Source organism: Oncorhynchus kisutch, linkage group LG6 (genome assembly GCF_002021735.2).
Source record: "Oncorhynchus kisutch isolate 150728-3 linkage group LG6, Okis_V2, whole genome shotgun sequence".
NCBI lineage: Eukaryota > Metazoa > Chordata > Actinopteri > Salmoniformes > Salmonidae > Oncorhynchus > Oncorhynchus kisutch.
This window is the reverse complement of record NC_034179.2, coordinates 15,836,095-15,858,998: the sequence shown is the minus strand read 5'-3', so window position 1 is coordinate 15,858,998 and position 22,904 is coordinate 15,836,095. Positions and strand designations below refer to the sequence as shown.

Here is a 22,904-nt window from a genome sequence, read left to right as displayed (position 1 = left end):
GAAAAAAGTGTTTTGTTGTTAGGAGCGCTCCTCAAACAATAGCGTGGCATTTTTTCCACAGTAATAGCTACTGTAAATTGGACAGTGCAGTTATATTAACAAGACTTTAGGCTTTCAGCTGATATAAGACACTTATATGCACCGACATTTGTTGTTTCTCTAAAATCTGCGATCGTGACACAAGGCACTGCATGATTTACAACTGTCCCGTTGACGGGACGCCTATCCCTAATTAAGGGGTAGTAACTTGTTGGTTAAGGGCTCGTAAGTAAGCATTTCATTGTAAGGTCTACACCTGTTATATTCAGCATTTCACTGTAAAGTCTACACCTGTTGTATTCAGCATTTCACTGTAAAGTCTACACCTGTTGTATTCAGCATTTCACTGTAAAGTCTACATCTGTTGTATTCAGCATTTCACTGTAAAGACTACATCTGTTGTATTCAGCATTTCACTGTAAAGTCTACACCTGTTGTATTCAGCATTTCACTGTAAAGTCTACACCTGTTGTATTCAGCATTTCACTGTAAAGTCTACATCTGTTGTATTCAGCATTTCACTGTAAAGTCTACATCTGTTGTATTCAGCATTTAACTGTAAAGACTACACCTGTTGTATTCAGCATTTCACTGTAAAGACTACATCTGTTGTATTCAGCATTTCACTGTAAAGTCTACACCTGTTGTATTCAGCATTTCACTGTAAAGTCTACACCTGTTGTATTCAGCATTTCACTGTAAAGTCTACACCTGTTGTATTCAGCATTTCACTGTAAAGTCTACATCTGTTGTATTCAGCATTTCACTGTAAAGTCTACACCTGTTGTATTCGGCACATGTGACAAATAAAACTTGATTTGGGTGGAAATATTTGAGGTGTGTCCTTAAAAAGATTATCCAAACTGCTAATTTCAGGCAGCAATGGTAGAGATATTTAAGACCAACCAAAAGCTATTTTTAGTGGTAATGCAGGTTGGTTATGCCATGACTTTAGACAGTGGAAACACAGCCTATCAAGCCATGATGCACAATGCACATATGTGCATGGAACAAGAGTAGCCTAATGTGCTTTTGGTGCCAGTATACTTCATATTTAGAAACATAAAAAACAAATGTTTTTATTTTGTTTTATTTGATTAAAAACCAAGTATGGCCTCCACTCCTCTCAATTAAGTTTTTTTTCTGCTCAATGCAATCGCGAAGTAGTTTTAAGACTGGCCCCTGAGACCACTTGTAAATAAATCTTAATCACCAAAGATGTATTAAAATATCATGTTTGAGAATTTAAAACAGTGACATTCCCTTTTGATTTATACATTGTAGGCAGGCCCACATTATTTTAGCCATGCAGGTCCTGTTTTGGGCGTGCGTAAACCCCCCCCCATGATGTAGGCTACATGTCCATCCTGAAACGAGAGATGAGAACCTCTGAATACCAGGGCCAGGTCACCCAGCCATCCCAGACAGCACCGGTGAACCTCATAAGTGATCTGTAACCTGTAAAAATGGCTTGTTTTCAGTTTCATTTGTTCAAAACCCAAGGCCTCCTTTAGGCCTACTATAACAAAGGCTGGTTCAACAGCAATGCCTTTCTTTTTTATCCTGGTGATTTCATGATATCATTACATTTCACATTTATTTATTGTTGTTTAAAAAAAACTGATTGGTTGTTTTTCGTGACATTTTATTACAACCAAAGTTATTAGAATGATTTACCTTTCCTGGTTTAATGGTGGCAACGTCTGTGACAAGCTTGCAATGCAGATGCTGGAGATGGGTGAATGTGATCTGATCTGTAAGATGATTCCACATATATTCGTATTTGGGAGCAGTATAACGGTGAGTGGACGTTCTCCCTTTCTCTTTATATTGGATCTTTGTCCAGCTACTGTGAAACATTGGGATGTGAGTAAAACCCTCTATAGTCTGCATTGTTTTAAAATGATATGCCCACGGGGAGAAATGATGGTGTCTGTAAGTGTATTTACACATAGCCTATTTAAAACAAGTTGTCGCTTCATTTCAAATTTAAATCAAATTATTTGCTCTCTTTTTAGGCCTTATCAATTATTTATTGAATTTTGTTTATTGACAATGTTTGGCATGTCGATGCTCAGCCATAATACAATTTACAGTAGACCTACACCTATATCAGTGTGAATGCTATTGAAGCCATGCAATTACTTAGATTGGGTTCAAGTTAACGTATTTAGCAAAGACAGTCTACATTGTGTTATTTTGTTTCTGTAAGCCATTTAACAAACTATAAAGGACAAACATTGGAAATTGAGTTGATTCCAAGGCAATACATAAAAGACTGTAAATACACTTAAAGCAACCAATTATTTAGCCATGGAGTACATTCTGATTGGCCAGTGAGGGGCCAAGCCTCGACACACCCACAACTTGTTAATTCATCAAAACCCAGCCCTTTCGCACCAACGCCAGCAAGTCCGTTGATAATTGTGATAGTGGAAATAGCACAAATATTTCTGACACACCCCTGACCCTATAGCACTAACGCTACTGCGTTAGGTTTGTTAAAATAGAGTTAGAAGTGAGAGTTATAGGTCAAACTATCATATTCCTTATTTACTCTTACAATGTATATACAAATCATCCAAAAACAATACCTACCAGAAATACTTCCCAACTTGTGTTTTGTTCTTGTAAACAACAACTCCAATAGGTGTTAACCCCAGGAAGTATTCAGATTGATTCTCACCCTGAAACACACCACAATAATAGGTATTATTCCAAGCACAACTTACATACTATGTCCCAACCAGAAATAACACACAGTAAAGATATTAACTTATGTGTCAAAGGATAAGAAAAGAGTAAAATAGTCATCTCTCCATACACAAAGAGACTAGGACAATAAGAAAGAACATTATCAAGGCAATGTGATCGTGATAAACCACAGAATACAGCTCTAACAAGCATCTCATCGACTCTGTACCGGTACCCCCTGTATATAGTCTCCACATTGACTCTGTACCGGTACCCCCTGTATATAGTCTCCACATTGACTCTGTACCGGTACCCCCTGTATATAGTCTCCACATTGACTCTGTACCGGTACCCCCTGTATATAGTCTCCACATTGACTCTGTACCGGTACCCCCTGTATATAGTCTCCACATTGACTCTGTACCGGTACCCCCCTGTATATAGTCTCCACATTGACTCTGTACCGGTACCCCCCTGTATATAGTCTCCACATTGACTCTGTACCGGTACCCCCTGTATATAGTCTCCACATTGACTCTGTACCGGTACCCCCCTGTATATAGTCTCCACATTGACTTTGTACCGGTACCCCCCTGTATATAGTCTCCACATTGACTCTGTACCGGTACCCCCTGTATATAGTCTCCACATTGACTCTGTACCGGTACCCCCTGTATATAGCCTCCACATTGACTCTGTACCGGTACCCCCCCTGTATATAGTCTCCACATTGACTCTGTACCGGTACCCCCCTGTATATAGTCTCCACATTGACTCTGTACCGGTACCCCCTGTATATAGTCTCCACATTGACTCTGTACCGGTACCCCCTGTATATAGCCTCCACATTGACTCTGTACCGGTACCCCCTGTATATAGCCTCCACATTGACTCTGTACCGGTACCCCCTGTATATAGTCTCCACATTGACTCTGTACCGGTACCCCCTGTATATAGTCTCCACATTGACTCTGTACCGGTACCCCCTGTATATAGTCTCCACATTGACTCTGTACCGGTACCCCCTGTATATAGTCTCCACATTGACTCTGTACCGGTACCCCCTGTATATAGTCTCCACATTGACTCTGTACCGGTACCCCCCTGTATATAGCCTCCACATTGACTCTGTACCGGTACCCCCTGTATATAGTCTCCACATTGACTCTGTACCGGTACCCCCTGTATATAGCCTCCACATTGACTCTGTACCGGTACCCCCTGTATATAGTCTCCACATTGACTCTGTACCGGTACCCCCCTGTATATAGCCTCCACATTGACTCTGTACCGGTACCCCCTGTATATAGTCTCCACATTGACTCTGTACCGGTACCCCCCTGTATATAGCCTCCACATTGACTCTGTACCGGTACCCCCCTGTATATAGTCTCCACATTGACTCTGTACCGGTACCCCCTGTATATAGCCTCCACATTGACTCTGTACCGGTACCCCCCTGTATATAGTCTCCACATTGACTCTGTACCGGTACCCCCCTGTATATAGCCTCCACATTGACTCTGTACCGGTACCCCCTGTATATAGTCTCCACATTGACTCTGTACCGGTACCCCCCTGTATATAGCCTCCACATTGACTCTGTACCGGTACCCCCTGTATATAGTCTCCACATTGACTCTGTACCGGTACCCCCCTGTATATAGTCTCCACATTGACTCTGTACCGGTACCCCCCTGTATATAGTCTCCACATTGACTCTGTACCAGTACCCCCTGTATATAGTCTCCACATTGACTCTGTACCGGTACCCCCTGTATATAGCCTCCACATTGACTCTGTACCGGTACCCCCCTGTATATAGCCTCCACATTGACTCTGTACCGGTACCCCCCTGTATATAGTCTCCACATTGACTCTGTACCGGTACCCCCCTGTATATAGTCTCCACATTGACTCTGTACCGGTACCCCCCTGTATATAGTCTCCACATTGACTCTGTACCGGTACCCCCCTGTATATAGCCTCCACATTGACTCTGTACCGGTACCCCCTGTATATAGTCTCCACATTGACTCTGTACTGGTACCCCCTGTATATAGTCTCGCTATTGTTATTTTAATGTTTTGTTACTTTTATTTCTTATTCTTATCTGTATTTTTTTAAACTGCATTGTTGGTTAGTGGCTTGTAAGTAAGCATTTCACTGTAAGGTCTACCTACACCGGTTGTACTCGGCACATGTGACTACTTACAAACACAGGGTGAAGATCGACTCCGTACATATCCAGTGTTTTGGCGATTCCTAAATAATTGTGTTCAGCCTTGGAGGGAACCTGGCCCCTGAAACACAGAGAGTTTATCTTGTTGGTGAAGCATCAGGAAAGGTGTTCAAGCCCATATACAAACACATAGAAGGAAATCTTATCTAGTGTGTATCTACAAGTATACAAAGTGTGACATTATCGAGTACACATCTGCAATTACTGTATACATGGTATAACATGAGCAAGTATACACCTACAAGTATACATACATACCATAGTGTAACATTATTAAGTATACATCTTACTGTATCCAGTTGAAGTCGAATGTTTACATACACCTTAGCCAAATACAATTAAACTCAGTTTTTCACAATTCCTGACATTTAATCATAGTAAAAATTCCCTGTCTTAGGTCAGTTAGGATCACCACTTTATTTTAAGAATGTGAAATGTCAGAGAGAACGATTTCTTTCAGATTTGATTTATTTCATCACATTCCTAGTGGGTCAGAAGTTTACAAACTCAATTACACTCAATTAGTATTTGGTAGCATTGCCTTTAAATTGTTTAACTTGGGTCAAACATTTCGGGTAGCCTTCTACAAGCATCCCACAATAAGTTGGGTGAATTTTGGCCCACTCCTCCTGACAGAGCTGGTGTAACTGAGTCAGGTTTGTAGGCCTCCTTGCTCACACACACTTTTCAGTTCTGCCCACAAATCTTTTATAGGATTGAGGTCAAGGCTTGGTGATGGCCACTCCAAAACCTTGACTTTGTTGTCCTTAAACCATTTTGCCACAACTTTGGAAGTATACTTGGGGTCATTGTCCATTTGGAAGACCCATTTGCAACCAAGCTTTAACTTCCTGACTGATGTCTTGAGATGTTGCTTCAATATATCCACATAATTGTCCTACCTCATGATGCCATCTATTTTGTGAAGTGCACCAGTCCCTCCTGCAACAAAGCACCCCACAACATGATGCTGCCACCCCCGTGCTTCACGGTTGGGATGGTGTTCTTCAGCTTGCAAGTGTAACAGTATAACTTTAGACTCCAACCTCAGTGTATGTAAACTTCCGACTTCTACTGTACGTGGTGTAACATGAGCTAGTATACACCTACAAGTATACATACCGTAGTGTGACATTATATTGTACAGACTATTTAGAACATCTATATATCTTTATCTATTCTAAAGGGTTTATAAACATCTAAAGCTAAGAGTTTAGAAACATCTGAAGCTAAGAGTTTAGAAACATCTGAAGCTAAGAGTTTAGAAACATCTGAAGCTAAGAGTTTAGAAACAGCTGAAGCTAAGGGTTTAGAAACATATAAAGCTAAGAGTTTATAAACATCTAAAGCTAAGAGTTTATAAACATCTAAAGTTAAGAGTTTATAAACATTTAAAGTTAAGAGTTTATAAACATCTAAAGCTAAGAGTTTAGAAACATCTAAAGCTAAGAGTTTAGAAACAGCCATGTAACAAATCACTAGGTGACTGTTTGGGGGAATACAGTGCAACAAGAGAACACCCCAAATACATGGAAAGTTGATATTTATTGTGTCGTACTTCACCCCTGATGACAGTATTACAGCAGTGATGGAGAGTTGTTTAACTGTCATGAATCCCCCAGTCTAATAAACAGTAAATCTAACATGATGATCTACCTGGTCAACAACAGAGGTAATTATAGGTAGTGAGATTATAGTTAGAGTGTTTAAGAGTACTGTATGCAGTCTGAACAGATACAAGACAATGGATACACTCTGAAGTGGCAACACTGAGATAAATATTCTACATATAATAATAATAAGGAACTACAATACAAGTCATCTTATATGCCAGATGTAATGTTCAGCGACAGACTTGTCTGGTCCCACGAGACTACAATAAAATATACTCAAATGAAACAATACACTTTTCAAAAACGTACATAACAAACTTTCCCCCCTCCTCATCTAGTCAGTAATGCTTTTTCTACGTTCCTATTTCTTAATTAACATTCCATGTGAAATAATGTTCAACTAGGTTGTGGACTGGGTTATGTATCTCCTATTACTCATTAACTACAATGTCATACAGAGAGAATCATGTTTAAAAACCAAACGCATGCAGTCTAGGAGACCACAGGTATGGAACAACTCCCTGTGCTTCGCTGAGTACATACAATATGTTTATCGAGAGTGAACCGTGTACCAACTGCCAACTGAGTCTACAATATGGTGAAAATATCTATGAATGTGGATAAAGGGTGATGGTATTGCTGTATGTATCGTGCAACCCATACTGTAATCTCTGGACTATAAGCAGTGTGTCTGCAGTGTAAACTCTGGCTTTGGTAAGCTTCATATACTGTGCCAACATCTCCCTCCTAATGTTAGAGGTTGGATGAGTCCCCTCCCTCCTCCTCCTCCTCCTCCTCCTCCTCTCCGCTCTCGAGCCGTATCATTGATCTCCTGATCACACACATTAGTAACACAGAGACTCAGACTCATTCAGCCTGCTCAAGTGTGACCCCTAGATCTCCTCACACCTCTCCTTCTCCTCCTCGTCTTCCACTCTTCCTCCTCCATCCATACCCTGAAGACACAATCTCATCCTTTGCTCCCACTTCTTTCCCGAGTACATTTTGGATTCTGTTCACATGTTCTTTATAAGCGGCCGGGCCAGGGCTGAGATGATTGTCTCATACATGCAGTTAGGTGGTGAGTGGCTTGGAACGGGGAGTTATTAACGGACACTTCGGGGTGGGCAGGTTGAGGCAGGAGCTCCATGGAGCTGTGATACAACGGGTGGGGAAAGGGACAGGGACACTCATCCCTCCATCTGGCACCACGTCTGCCTGCCTGGCTGTGTGTGTGTGTGTGTGTGTGTGTGTGTGTGTGTGTGTGTGTGTGTGTGTGTGTGTGTGTGTGTGTGTGTGTGTGTGTGTGTGTGTTTGGTTGGCCTCATGTCTTCCCGCTGCTACCTGTCGGAATGAGGCCACCTGGACGGACGAGGCAGGAATAGGAAGTGGAAGGGAGTCAGAGAGCAACAGATATGTGACGAGGGGTGTGGTGCTGGGTGCTCACTCTACATAGCAGATCACAGCGAGGTTGACATCCACAGGCTCTTGAGAAAACTACATCTGTCTCATTGTATCTATCTCTATCTCTCCCTCTCCCTCTCCCTTCCCCCCCTCCCTACCACTCCTTCTATCTCTCTTTTCCTCCCTCTGCCTCTCCTCTTTTCATATCGAAGTGTCGCTCTCTCTTTAATTTTGGTCAGGTATTCTGTCACTGTGTAGTCTGAAATCGCATTCTAGTTTGCTCAGTTTTTTTGTTAATTCTTTCCAATGTGTTAAGTTATTCTCTTTTTGTTTCTCATGATTTGGTTGGGTCTAATTGCATTGCTGTCGTGGGGCTCTGTTCACAAACACAAGCAGATCCAACAGAGCCCCATGACAGCAATGCAATTAGACCCAACCAAATCATGCAGAATTCTCCTTCTGTCGCTCCCCGTCTGTCTTCCTCTCTCTTCCTTCTCTCCTCTCTCTCTTTTCCACTCTTCCTCTCTCTTTTCCCCTCTTCCTCTCCTCTGTCCCATACCCGAGAGAGAGAGAGAGAGAGAGAGAGAGAGAGAGAGAGAGAGAGAGAGAGAGAGAGAGAGAGAGAGAGACCAGAGGGAATAGCGCAAAATCAAATGATGATCACTGTCTCTTGGTCAGCAACATTAATGGGATGTATGGTCATAGACTAAGACCTTTCAGGACTTAAGGGGTTGACTCTGTAAGAACTACTGTAATGTCAATCTATACCCCTACAGCTCTGTCGGTCATCCCTCTACCCCTACAGCTCTATTGGTCAATCTATACCCCTACAGCTCTGTCGGTCATCCCTCTACCCCTACAGCTCTATTGGTCAATCTATACCCCTATAGATCTGTCGGTCATCCCTATACCCCTACAACTCTGTTGGTCATCCCAATACTCCTACAGCTCTGTTGGTCAATCTATACCCCTACAGCTCTGTTGGTCAATCTATACCACTACAGCTCTGTTGCTCATCCCAATACTCCTATAGCTCTGTTGGTCATCCCTATACCCCTACAGCTCTGTCGGTCATCCCTCTACCCCTACAGCTCTGTTGGTCATCCCTATACCCCTACAGCTCTGTTGGTCAATCTATACCACTACAGCTCTGTTGCTCATCCCAATACTCCTATAGCTCTGTTGGTCATCCCTATACCCCTACAGCTCTGTCGGTCATCCCTCTACCCCTACAGCTCTGTTGGTCATCCCTATACCCCTACAGCTCTGTTGGTCATCCCTATACCCCTACAACTCTGTTGGTCATCCCTTTACCCCTACAGCTCTGTTGGTCATCCCTCAATCCCTATAGCTCTGAAGGTCATCCCTATACCCCAAAAGCCTTGTAGGTCATCCCTATACCCCTACAGCTCTGTTGGCTATCCCTCTACTCCTACAGCTCTGTTGGTCATCCCTATACCCCATACAGCTCTGGTGGTCATCCCTATACCCCTACAGCTCTGTCGGTCATCCCTCTCCCCCTACAGCTCTGTTGGTCATCCCTCATTCCCTACTGCTCCAAAGGTCATCCCTATACCCCAAAAGCCTTTTAGGTCATACCTATACCCCTACAGCTCTATTGGTCATCCCTATACCCCTACAGCTCTGTCGGTCATCCCTCTACCCATACAGCTCTGTTGGTCAATCTATACCCCTACAGCTCTGTCGGTCATCCATATACCCCTACAGTCTGTTGGTCATCCCTTTACCCCTACAGCTCTGTTGGTCATCCCTCAATCCCTACTGCTCTGAAGGTCATCCCTATACCCCAAACGCCTTGTAGGTCATACCTATACCCCTACAGCTCTGTTGGCTATCCCTCTGCCCCTAAAGCTCTGTAGGTCATACCTATACCCCTACAGCTCTGTCGGTCATCCTTATACCCCTACAGCTCTGTTGGTCAATCTATACCCCTACAGCTCTGTCGGTCATCCCTATACCCTACAGCTTTGTTGGTCAGTATATAACTCTACAGCTCTGTCGTCATCCCTCTACCCCTAAAGCTCTATTGGTCAATCTATACCCCTACAGCTCTGTTGGTAATCCCTATACCCCTACAGCTCTGTCGGTCATCCCTATACCCCTAGAGCTCTGTCGGTCATCCCTCTACCCATACAGCTCTGTTGGTCAATCTATACCTCTACAGCTCTGTTGGTCATCCCTATACTTCTACAGCTCTGTCGGTCATCACTATACCCCTAGAGCTCTGTCGGTCATCCCTCTACCCATACAGCTCTGTTGGTCAATCTATACCCCTACAGCTCTGTCTGTCATCGCTCTACCCCTACAGCTCTGTTGGTCATCCCTATCCCCTACAGCTCTGTCGGTCATCCCTATACCCCTACAGCTCTGTCGGTCATCCCTATACCCCTACAGCTCTGTCGGTCATCCCTATACCCCTACAGCTCTGTCGGTCATCCCTATACCCCTACAGCTCTGTCGGTCATCCCTATATCCCTACAGCTCTGTCGGTCATCCCTATATCCCTACAGCTCTGTCGGTCATCCCTATACCCCTACAGCAGGAGAGGTAGTGAAACACAACACACACCCACACAGAAACATACTTCCCCCGAGCCACTTCAGCATGCCAGGTAGGTGAGTGAGACAGTGCTTGTCATGACTGTAGGGCTCTTAGTTCCTCTTTCAAAGAGTAGGGAACAGAGCCAGGAATTCTTATTATTACATAAAACATCCCACAGTTTAGAATTCCCAATGGTATTCCCGGGAACTGATATCCCATCCAGCCAAGGAACCATGGGATTACCACCGTAGTGGACCACTTTAAATTGAAATTCAACGATAGTGGAGAAATGGTCAGATGTCTCCCACCTCGTATCCCTTAGCAAATAAATCGTAAATACATCAAAGCGATTACAGTAGGCCTTTGTCAACAGTCTTGTTTTTTAGAGGATAAAACCAGAGAAAAAACCACCAGAGACTGACTAAGATATTAATACACCACCGGAGACTGACTAATTTATTAATACACCACCAGAGACTGACTAATTTATTAATACAACACCAGAGACTGACTAAGTTATTAATACACCACCAGAGACTGACTAATTTATTAATACACCACCAGAGACTGAGTAATTTATTAATACACCACCAGAGACTGACTAATTTATTAATACAACACCAGAGACTGACTAAGTTATTAATACACCACCAGAGACTGACCAAGTTATTAATATACCACCAGAGACTGACTAAGTTATTAATACACCACCAGAGACTGACTAAGTTATTACTACACCACCAGAGACTGACTAAGTTATTAATACACCACCAGAGACTCATTTATTAATACACCACCAGAGACTGACTAATTTATTAATACACCACCAGAGACTGACTACGTTATTAATACACCACCAGAGACTGACTACGTTATTAATACACCACCAGCGACTGACTAATTTATTAATACACCACCAGAGACTGACTAAGTTATTAATACACCACCAGAGACTGACAAAGTTATTAATACACCACCAGAGACTGACTAAGTTATTAATACACCACCCGCGACTGACACAGTTATTAATACACCACCAGCGACTGACTAATTTATTAATACACCACCAGAGACTGACTAATTTATTAATACACCACCAGAGACTGACTAAGTTATTAATACACCACCAGAGACTGACTAAGTTATTAATACACCACCAGAGACTGACTGAACAACCCAGATACTGTAACACTGTTAAGACACTGTAACACTGTACAGTATCAGTGTTACATGGTCTGGGTTGTACAACAGTTGGATTATATCTGACGTATAGTACAGTGCAGAGAGGGGAACCTGTTATGAGGGGATTAGACTGGGATTAGGGATTGGGCTGGTTGTCAGAGAGGACGCAGAGAGGTTGCAGTGAGGAAAGAAGGGGAGAGCAGAGGAGGAGAGCAGAGGAGAGAGAAGAGAGGAGAGGGCTTCCTTACATTACAGTTTTGTGGATCATCTCGATGGCGTGCTCCAGTTCCTCTTTCTGGTCCGGGACAAAGCGGTACTCGGACACGTACCCCGACACATGTTTGTACGGGTCGTAGTCGCCAAGCTCGGCTGGAGAGAAATAGTGAAAGAAAGACACATGAGCACAGGCATACACACATGCACGCACACACACACACACACACACACACACACACACACACACACACACACACACACACACACACACACACACACACACACACACACACACACGCACACATTTTGACTGTGTGAGAGATCGCATAATACAAGGAACAGTGACATCACATAATACTAATCTCTATTTTATTAACTATTTATATATGTCTGTCTGTCTGTCTGTCTGTCTGTCTGTCTGTCTGTCTGTCTGTCTGTCTGTCTGTCTGTCTGTCTGTCTGTCTGTCTGTCTGTCTGTCTGTCTGTCTGTCTGTCTGTCTGTCTGTCTGTCTGTCTGTCTGTCTGTCTGTCTGTCTGTCTGTCTGTCTGTCGCTCACTCTTCTCTCTCGCCATCTCTTTCGCCGTCTCTCTCCCTGCCTCTCTCTGTGTGTCTTTCTCTCTGTGTCCCTTTCTCTCTGCCTCTCTCTCTCTCTCTGCCTCTCTCTCTCTCTCTCTGCCTCTCTCTCTCTCTCTCTCTGCCTCTCTCTCTCTCTATCTGCCTCTCTCTCTCTCTCTCTCTCTGCCTCTCTCTCTCTGCCTCTCTCTCTCTGCCTCTCTCTCTCTGTCTCTCTGCCTCTCTCTCTCTGCCTCTCTCTCTCTGCCTCTCTCTCTCTGCCTCTCTCTCTCTGCCTCGCTCTTTCTGCCTCGCTCTTTCTGCCTCGCTCTTTCTGCCTCTGTGTGTACTCACACTGTATGGCCAGAGCAGCCAGCTGGGCGCTGATGTCAAGGGGACAGGGGATTCTGCCCTGTAGTACGTCCTGCTTCACCTGCAGGAAGAACTGATATCTACAGTACCCAGAGACACACACAGACACACATCCATATAGCACATGAAACACAGTACAAGCTATTTCATATTGTCATAGATAAGGACATAACCAGTAGTCTGCATGTAAGCTTTTATACTGTATGTGTGGCTGTGAAGGCCAATTCAATAAAAAGTAGGGAGATGATAACACTGTTGTGTGACTGGATGATGGGTCAATGATATACTGTTTATCAGGGGTAGGCAACTCTGGTCCTGGAGTGCTGCAGACACTTCATGTTATTTTTTAACGGACCTGGAAGACCAGGTGTGTTGAATTTAGGCCCTGAACTGATGAATTAGCTCAGTTGGTCAGGTGTGGTGCCTAGTTGGAACAAAATCCTGCAGTACCTGCGGCACTCCAGGAACAGCGTTGACTACCTCTGATATATAGCATAGCAGCCACAATGATATTATCTGGAGAAATCTAGTACTGTACCAAAAATATATACCTTGTTATTTCTTCTTTTAGCTTGCAGGGATTCTCAGCGTAAAACTTGACCCCAAAATAAAGTGTGTATGGAGGCCCTTCTGAGAGAGAGACAGAGAGGAAGATAGAGAGAGATTTCAGCAGCAGCAAACTCTCTGTATCCAAACAGCTGAGAGGCTTTCAACTCAACTGAATGCAGAGAAAGGAAGAGATACTTACTTGTTATTAAATCTTTGTGTTCTGAAAGGGTTTTCGAGGGGTCTAGCCAATACTGCAAACAAAAAACACAGAGAAGACATTCAAATGACATACAAAAATGACAGCCATAATGATTATTTGTTTACTTAAGTAGTATCATACGTAATATACAATATGTAACTAGTAGCCTATGTGTACATTAACAAATACAGAATGTACTGTAACAAGCTATCTTGAGCATGTGTATTCAGTAATTTTGGTTAACCCAGAACTAAAGTATTGCGTAATGGGTCAGATGCTTGATTAAGTTCTGTGTCCATAAGAGTTAAGAGAAGAGGTAAAATGAGGATCAGAACTACAACGAAGCGATACACCCTTTCTCTTTGCAAGTCTGTGTGCCAAATGTCTCATCCCCTTCCAAAATTCGAAAGATGCTAATACCTGTGAAATCGTGATTTGTCCAAATAACCAGTGACAAAAAACACAAGCACAGAAACTAATGCTGCTGATCTCACACATCCCGTTGTTTCATGACAGATATACCGTAACCTTTATGTTTACATAGTCTGTCCAGGAGATATGAAGTATTCAGTAATTGGCTGGAAGAAATGGAGAAATGCACTTTGTTATGTAAAGTCATTGTAACGGCGTTCTTCGTTTGTTGAAAGAGAGGACCGAAATGCAGCGTGGTGGTTACTCATGTCTTTAATGAAAAAAGTGACGGTACATGAAATAACGATAAATACAAAAAAACAACAAACGGAACGTGAAACCTATTACAGCCTATCTGGTGAAACTACACAGAGACAGGAACAATCACCCACCAACCTAATACAGCCTATCTGGTGAACACTACACAGAGACAGGAACAATCACCCACCAACCTAATACAGCCTATCTGGTGAACACTACACAGAGACAGGAACAATCACCCACCAACCTAATACAGCCTATCTGGTGAAACTACACAGAGACAGGAACAATCACCCACCAACCTAATTACAGCCTATCTGGTGAACACTACACAGAGACAGGAACAATCACCCACGAAAGACAAAGCGAAACTCAAGCTACTTAAATACGGTTCCCAATCAGGCAACGAGAATCACCTGACAGCTGATTGAGAACCGCCTCAGGCAGCCAAGCCTATACAACACCCCTAATCAGCCGCGATCCCAAATACTACAAACCCCAATACGAAATACAACACGTAAACCCCTGTCACACCCTGGCCTGACCAAATATATAACGAAAACACAAAACACTAAGACCAAGGCGTGACAGTCATGGCTGAGTGGTCTATGCAGTGTGTGTATGTGTGTGTATGTGTGTGTGTGTGTGTGCGTGTAGTGTAGTGTAGTGTGCAGTCAGTGTATTGGACAGGATTCAGGCAGCTCCAGAACGGGACGTTTAGTCATGCTAACTTTGGCATAATACTGAAGCCGCATTAAAACCAACTTTTATAAATGGTCTCGTTAAAAAGGAGTGTGTCATTAAAATCTGCATCAGTAAAACATGGATTTAAAACAGGTCACAGCATGCTGCCACAGAGACAAAAATCAAACACATGAAGCTTCTTTTTTATTGGCTTTTATTCATTATCTTATACTGTACTGGTATTTTGGAATTAAGATCTATTTTGTATCTCGTTGAACCTCTGGCTCTCACGTCAATGAACCTCTGATTTGGGAACATTCCTGCAAGACTGCCTGGTTTACTGTGCACAATTTCCTTATGTCACGTTGATGATGGACATTAAATGATCATATATACAGTACCAGTCAAATGTTTGGACACACCTACCCATCCCAAGGTTTTTCTTTATTTTTACTATTTGCTACATTGTATAATAATAGTGAAAACATCAAAACTATGAAATAACACACGGAATCACGTTTTAGCCAAAAAAGTGTTAACTAAAATATATTTGAGAATCTTCAAAGTAGCAACCCTTTGCCTTGATGACAGCTGTGCACACTCTAGGTAAGTCAATTAAGAACACATTCTTATTTACAATGACGGCCAAAACCTAACCAGGCCAATTGTGCGCCGACCTATGGGACTCCCGATCACGACCAATTGTGATACAGCCTGGGATCGAACCAGGGTCAGTAGTGACCGCTGCGGTCTAAGGTAGACATGTACATTACATACAATGACCCTATGCGACAATAAATATAAACAGTGTGTAGGTCTCCATACAGTATATTCATGTGGTTATCACTGGTTACAGCAGCTACTGCGCTGTGGTGTCTATTTGTGGGATGTTGTCGAGCTTCTTATGATCATGAATGCAAACTGCTATTTTTAAATCATAGTTGTGGAGGTCATTGTGAATGCAAACTGCAATTTTCAAATCATTGTTGTGGAGCTTGTTGTGAATGCTAACTGCTATTTTCAAATCTTTATTTGCAGTGTTGTCACAGTGACGCCTTGCTTTACTGTGATATTGTATCAGAGCTCACAATGTCATTGCAGCTCATGCTTCTCCTGGGAGCCATCTGTACTGACAGATCGACAACAATGTTTCTCTTCCTCTGTTCTTTAAATAACTTAACACGGTGATAAAACACAGTGATAAACAACAGACTGTTCACTTCACATCGGCATCAGACACCGGCAGCAAACATTCAAAACAAACGTGAAAACAAACGTGCCTTTGTTCACACAGTTCACACGAAACAGCATAAGGACTCAGCTCTTTTAAAAATGAAACTGAAATAAATATTATTATTATTATTCCATGTTTTCTGCTTTAGCTTCACTGTAGGGCATGGTAGCTGATATCGCGTTACCAAACTGCTTACATTTCTACTATAAATGAATAGCACCGCACCCCTTGCATGAAGAAACAGCTTCAAGTCCTGTTTTATATTGCATTCCATATATTTTTATGTGAATTTCTGGTGATGTTGCTACTAGCCAAGCTGAAGATGGAAATTGTTGGAGGAGGGGAAGAGTCTGTAGACTGAATCTTTGGATTCTGGGGCATTCTGGGGCATGGAGATGAATAAATGTTAGCGTAATGAGGTAGGCTAGACTAGGATAACATATTTCAGACTAAAGTATGTCACTGCTGTGTGGTGCACCCTCACCATTCCCTCCCACCTTAATCCTCTGCCCACCACACTACAGATGGGCACCAGGGCCGTGTTCATTAGGGCTCATCATAGCAAAATGTGTCAAAAAGTTTTTAATGGAAAATAGAAAACAAGTGTTTCTCATTGGACAAGTTCAAGTAGTCCCTCCCTGTTTCAAAGCAATTCAAATGTTATTTGTCACATGCGACGAATACAACAGGTGTAGACCTTACAGTGACATGCTTACTTACAAGCCCATAACCAATGCAGTTTTAAGAAAAATACCTAAAAAAAGAAAGAAATAAAAGTAACAAATTATTAAAGAGCAGCAGTGAAATAACAATAGCGAGGCCATATTGATGCAATCAGTCAGGATGCTCTTGATGGTGCAGCTGTAGAACGTTTTGAGGATCTGAGGACCCATGGCAAATCTTTTCAGTCTCCTGAGGGGGAATAGGTTTTGTCGTGCCCTCTTCACGACTGTCTTGGGGTGCTTGGACCATGATAGTTTGTTGGTGATATGGACACCAAGGAACTTGGAAGTTCTCAACCTGCTCCACTACTCCCCAGTCGATTAGAATGGGGGTGTGCTCAGTCCTCCTTTTCCTGTATACAACAATCATATCCTTAGTCTTGATCACATTGAGGGAGAGGTTGTTGTCCTGGCATCACACGGCAAGGTCTCTGACCTCCTCCCTAGGCTGTCTTGTCGTTGTCGGCGATCAGGCCTACCACTGTTGTGTCATCGGCAATCTTAATGATGATGTTGGAGTCGTGCCTGGCCACGCAGTCATGAGTGAATAGGGAGTACAGGAGGGGACTGAGCACGCACCCCCGAGGGGCTCCTGTGTTGAGGATCAGCATGGCGGATGTGTTGTTACCTACCCTTACCACCTTACCGCCTTTCAGGAAGTCCAGGATAGTTGCAGAGGGAGGTGTTTCGTCTCGGGGTCCTTAGCTTAGTGATGAGCTTTTAGTGCACTATGGTGTTGAATGCTGAGCTGTAGTCAATGAATAGCATTCTCACATAGGTGTTCCTTTTGTCCAGGTGTGAAAGGGCAGTATGGAGTGCAATGGAGATTGTTTCATCTGTGGATCTGTTGGGGCGGTATGCAAATTGGAGCGGAGTGGGTCTAGTGTTTTGGGGATAATGGTGTTGATGTGAGCCATGACCAGCCTTTCAAAGAACTTCATGGCTACAGACATGAGGGCTACGGGTCGGTAGTAATTTAGGCAGGTTACCTTAGTGATCTTGGGCACAGGGACTATGGTGATCTGCTTAAAACATCTTGGTATTACAGACTCGGACAGGGAGAGGTTGAAAATGTCAGTGAAGACACTTGCCAGTTGGTCAGCGCATGCTCGGAGTACACGTCCTGGTAATCAGTCTGGCCCTGCGGCCTTGTAAATGTTGACCTGTTTAAAGGTCTTACTCACATCGGCTACAAAAAGCGTTATCACACAGTCGTCCGGAACAGCTGATGCTCTCATGAAGCCAGTGACTGATGTGGTGTACTCCTCAATGCCATCAGAGGAATCCCGGAACATATTCCAGTCTGTGATAGCAAAACTGTCCTGTAGCTTAGCATCTGCTTCATCTGACCATTTTTTTATTGACCGAGTCACTGGTGCTTCCTGCTTTAGTTTTTGCTTGTAAGCAGGAATCAGGGGGATGGAGTTATGGTCAGATTTGCCAAATGGTGGGTGAGGGCGAGCTTTGTACACGTCTCTGTGTGTGGAGTAAAGGTGGTCTAGATTTATTTCCCTCTGGTTGCACATTTAACACGCTGGTAGAAATGAGGTATTTTCTTTTGTTTTGTGCCTAATGAATACAACCCAGAACACACCGGAACGGATATTGGTGTCCAGGGGAACGTGATTAGAGCTATGTCTGTGTGATTGAATTAGAATAAGTTAATTGAATTGGTTAATCTTATCTAATTTGCAATAATCACATCAGTGCAGGTGTTGTGTTCCAGTGCATGCTAATTTATGCAAATGAGGGGGTTGAGGATTAGAACAGTGGCTGACAGCGACAGGACGACAACCAGACAAAGACAGAGGGGTTCCACTCAGAAAGACAACCTGAGAAACAATCTACTTCTTATTTCTCTAACTGGTAGTCATCTTCCAATGAACAGCGACTGGCTGGAGGAGAACAAAGTAAAAACCTTTGGTAACACATTACTTAGAAAATAGCCTTACACCCTTAGAAAAAAGGGTTCTGTGTATAGTAGACAGTTAATGGGCTACATCTATGTGCATTCATGGCACCTGCACAAAGCCCTTCCAGAGCTATTTACATTTTTATATCTGCAATACTTATTGAACACCTCAAGGTGTTTCTTTTTATTACATGGGATTAGAGTGTGTTCTATCTATCAGTATGAGAAAGGCATGTCTTTCTGCCCTACAACACAGCTCAGTTGCCAGGTGACTAGAACTGATAAATAATAGAATGATAGATAATAAATTAAAAGGCTCTGTCATCATGAGGCAGACAGTTTGATTGACAGGTCTGACTGAGAGGCCCAGGCTCTGTTCTAATATCTCCACTAGTTCTAGAATGAAGAATGATCCACAAGAATGAACTAAACAATGTATTCGGAGTGCATTTGAATTACGACTAGGGGTTCCGTTAGCGGAACGTTTCGACAACATCCGGTGAAATTGTAGAGCGCGAAATTCAAAATAAATTATTAGAAATATTTAACTTTCATACAATTACAATACAGCAAAATGAATCTGAACTTCTTGTTAATCCAGCCACTCTGTCAGATTTCAAAAAGGCTTTACCGCGAAAGCAAACCATGCTATTATCTGAGGACAGCACCCCATCAAACAAACACATGATAATCATATTTCAACCCACCATGCGCGACACAAAACTCAGAAATAACGATATAATTCATGCCTTACCTTTGAAGATCTTCTTCTGTTGGCACTGCAATATGTCCCATAAACATCACAAATGGTCCTTTTGTTCAATTAATTCCGTCGTTATATACCAAAAATGTCAATTTATTTGGCACGTTTGATTCAGAAAAACACTGGTTCCAACTCGCCCAACATGACTACACATTATCTAATAAGTTACCTGTAATCTTTGTCCAAACATTTCAAACAACTTTCCTAATCCAACTTTAGGTATTTTTAAATGTAAATAATGGATCAAATTTAAGACGGGATACACTGCGTTCAATAGTGGATTAAATGAATGTGGAGCGAGCTTCAGGTCGCGCGCCTCAAACAAAACAGTACACTTGGCTATACACCCAGAAAGGAAAGGGCTACTTCTTCATTTCTCAAAGGAAAGATATCAACCAATTTCTAGAATGTTGACATCTAGTGGAAATGATAGGAACTGCAAGCAAGTGCCTTAGAAATGTAGATCCACATAGGAAATACAGTGAACTAAAAAAAAACATCCCTGGATGATGATCCCTGGTTTCGCCTGCCAAATAAGTTATGTTATACTCACAGACATTATTTTAACAGTTTTAGAAACTTTCGAGTGTTTTCTATCCAAATCTACCAATATGCATATATATATGCATATCCTAGCATCTGGGCCTGAGTAGCAGGTAGTTTACTTTGGGCACGGTTTTCATCCAGACGTGAAAATACTGCCCCCTATCCCAAACAGGCTAAGCGATGTGCTGGTGTAGATATTGGAGCATTCTGGAACCTCAGTCATCTTACTACAACTTCAGCCTCAATATTATGGAGGGTTACATCAGGAGAGGGCATTGATATTGTAATGAAGGGTGTAGCTAGCAGGCAGGCAGGCAGCCTCATATAAATGACAGAGAAGTCTCTCTAAATGGATAGGTTTTGATTATAGGCCTGCTGCTCCATGCACAGACACTAAAAGCATCACTGCTCTCTGACACACAGTAACAGTGTATCAGTCCCGAAGCAGCTCCAATATGTTGGTACATGTATGTCGTTTACGACTCCAGAGGGTAGGAATGATGTGGATGTGCATGCTGATCCTAGCACTCTCTTGGGTCTAATATTACCCAAGCACAGCGGGGATAACCTGCCATAAACAACATAGCTATGTGTATGATAGAATAATTCTATAAACTTTTATGCAAAAGTGTAAAGGTATTTATTTTTAAATCTAATACGACTCTTTTCTCCAGAAGGATTCAGTAGCTTAGATGCATCCTCTGTGCTCATCTCCAAAAAGACAAGGTTGGCTAACCTTGTAATCAGAAACCTCGGTCAAACATAGTTCAACATTAAACCAGTGTTACAGCTGTTGTAAGGCATGCCAACAGCATGGAGATGAACTGGAACAACACACCACTGAGAAAAACAAGAGTGAAGGTAGAAAACATTCGCCATGGATACAGTTACTGTTAGAAGTTATAGCATTAGAATCATCGACAGCGAGAATGAATGGTGTTAGTCAAGGAACAATTGAGGCCTGAACAAATACACTTGACTCTATAAAGAATAATCTCAGCTAAAGCTAAACTTTCTTTGCTTTCAGGTCTATGGGGAAGGGGTGGGATTTTTCTGGCGGGACAGTGGTGGGTGACTGACAAACAACCCTAGTTGCTCGGGGGGTAGGAAGGGGTGGGAAATGGTTTCTGGGAGTGGGGGGTGGGGTCAGTGATGTAAAGTATTTAAGTAAAAATACTTGAAAGTATTTGTACTTTACTTTACTATTTATTGTGGCAGCCGGCAGGTAGAGGTGAGGGGAGTGGCAATTGAGGAGAGATATCTTGCAGGTAGCTGGCTCCACCCCCAAACCTTATATGGACTTCCTGCCCCAACAAGGAAAGGCTGTGGGTCGTTAAGCCAGGGGATGCTTGGGGATAAAGGAGCCTGCACAAAGGAGGAGAGAGGCGAGATGTAGAAGAGATGTATGAAGTGTGAGAGAAACGAGAGCAAAATCTTGCCCATTGTGATTGCCCCCCCCCTGATCTGGCGGTCTCACTAAACACACATGCTTTGTTAGTAAATTATGTCTGAGTGCTGGAGTGTACCCCTGGCTATCAGTAAATTTTAAAATCAAGAAAATGGTGCCTCTGGTTTGTTTAATATAAGGAATTTGAAATGATTTATACTTTGACTTTCAATACTTATGTAAGGATGTACGATGAGAGTCGGGAAGCAAGTTCAGGGAGTGAATACATTTAATAAATAAACAAAACACGAACAGCGCACTAACATTAACCAGATACAGGAACAATGACGACTGGGGAAGAATCCAAAGGGAATGACATATAGGTAATCAAGGAGGAAATGGAGTCCAGGTGAGGGTCATTATGCGCTGGTGACAGGTGTGTGCCCTAACGAGCAGCCTGGTGACCTAGAGGCCGGAGATGGAGCACATGTGACAGTACCTCCCAAACGTGCGACCCTAGCCACAGGACAACGATCCCGGGGCTCAGGAGCGGACTGGTCACCTCCGCTGAGGCACGGGAGCATGACGACCTAGAGTGCCGGAGAGAGAGCATACGTGACAGTACCCCCTCCCCGGCGCACTCGGCTCCAGCCACAGGACACCAACCACAGGGATGATCGGACCGGTAAGCCTCTGCTGAGGCGCAGAAACCTGACGAACCGGCTGAGAAGTGAAAGCCTGATGAGCCGGCTGAGACCTCCCCGGTTGCCTTGACTGAGGCACAGGAACCTGTTCATCCACCTTAGGCATGGGAGCTTATTGAACCCGCTGAGGCCTCCCAGGAAGCTACGGCTCCAACACCCGGACCCAACATCACCCCCCACCCCCAAAAAAAACACTCCCTGATGCTTCCCTTTGTTGAGTCGTCATTCTGTAAGGATGTACGCTGAGAGTCGGAAGCAAGTTCAGGGAGTGAATACATTTAATTAATAAATGAACAAAACACGAACAGCGCATGAAACAGATACAGGAACAATGACGACTGGGGAAGAAACCAAAGGGAATGACATATATAGGGCAGGTAATCAAGGTGATGGAGTTCAGGTGAGTGTCATTATACGCGTAACACTGGTCACAGGTGTGCGCCCTAATGAGCAGCCTGGTGACTCAGAGGCAGGAGAGGGAGCACATGTGACAACTTAAGTATGTTTTAGCAATTACATTTACTTGAGTATATTTAAAATCAAATACTTTTACTCGTGTAGTATTCTGCTGGGTGACTATCACTTTTACAAATTTTCTAAGATATCTTTACTTATACTCAAGTATGATAATTGAGCACTTTTTCCACAACTGGGT

At 43.1% G+C, this 22,904-nt stretch overlaps 1 protein-coding gene across 2 annotated transcripts in view; it reads right to left on the bottom strand.

Annotated features, from left to right (window-relative positions):
• The window catches only part of LOC109893636 (band 4.1-like protein 4), an 89,963-nt gene that overhangs the window by 28,346 nt on the left and 38,713 nt on the right, over nt 1-22,904 (bottom strand). For both annotated transcript variants that reach the window (XM_031826275.1, XM_031826274.1), the window contains exons 4-9: nt 13,626-13,677; nt 13,429-13,507; nt 12,860-12,957; nt 11,985-12,105; nt 4,949-5,036; nt 2,638-2,726 (exon numbers count right to left, since the gene is read on the bottom strand). In XM_031826275.1, coding sequence (XP_031682135.1) covers nt 2,638-2,726; nt 4,949-5,036; nt 11,985-12,105; nt 12,860-12,957; nt 13,429-13,507; nt 13,626-13,677 — 527 coding nt within the window. The remainder of the gene's footprint in view (nt 1-2,637; nt 2,727-4,948; nt 5,037-11,984; nt 12,106-12,859; nt 12,958-13,428; nt 13,508-13,625; nt 13,678-22,904) is intronic.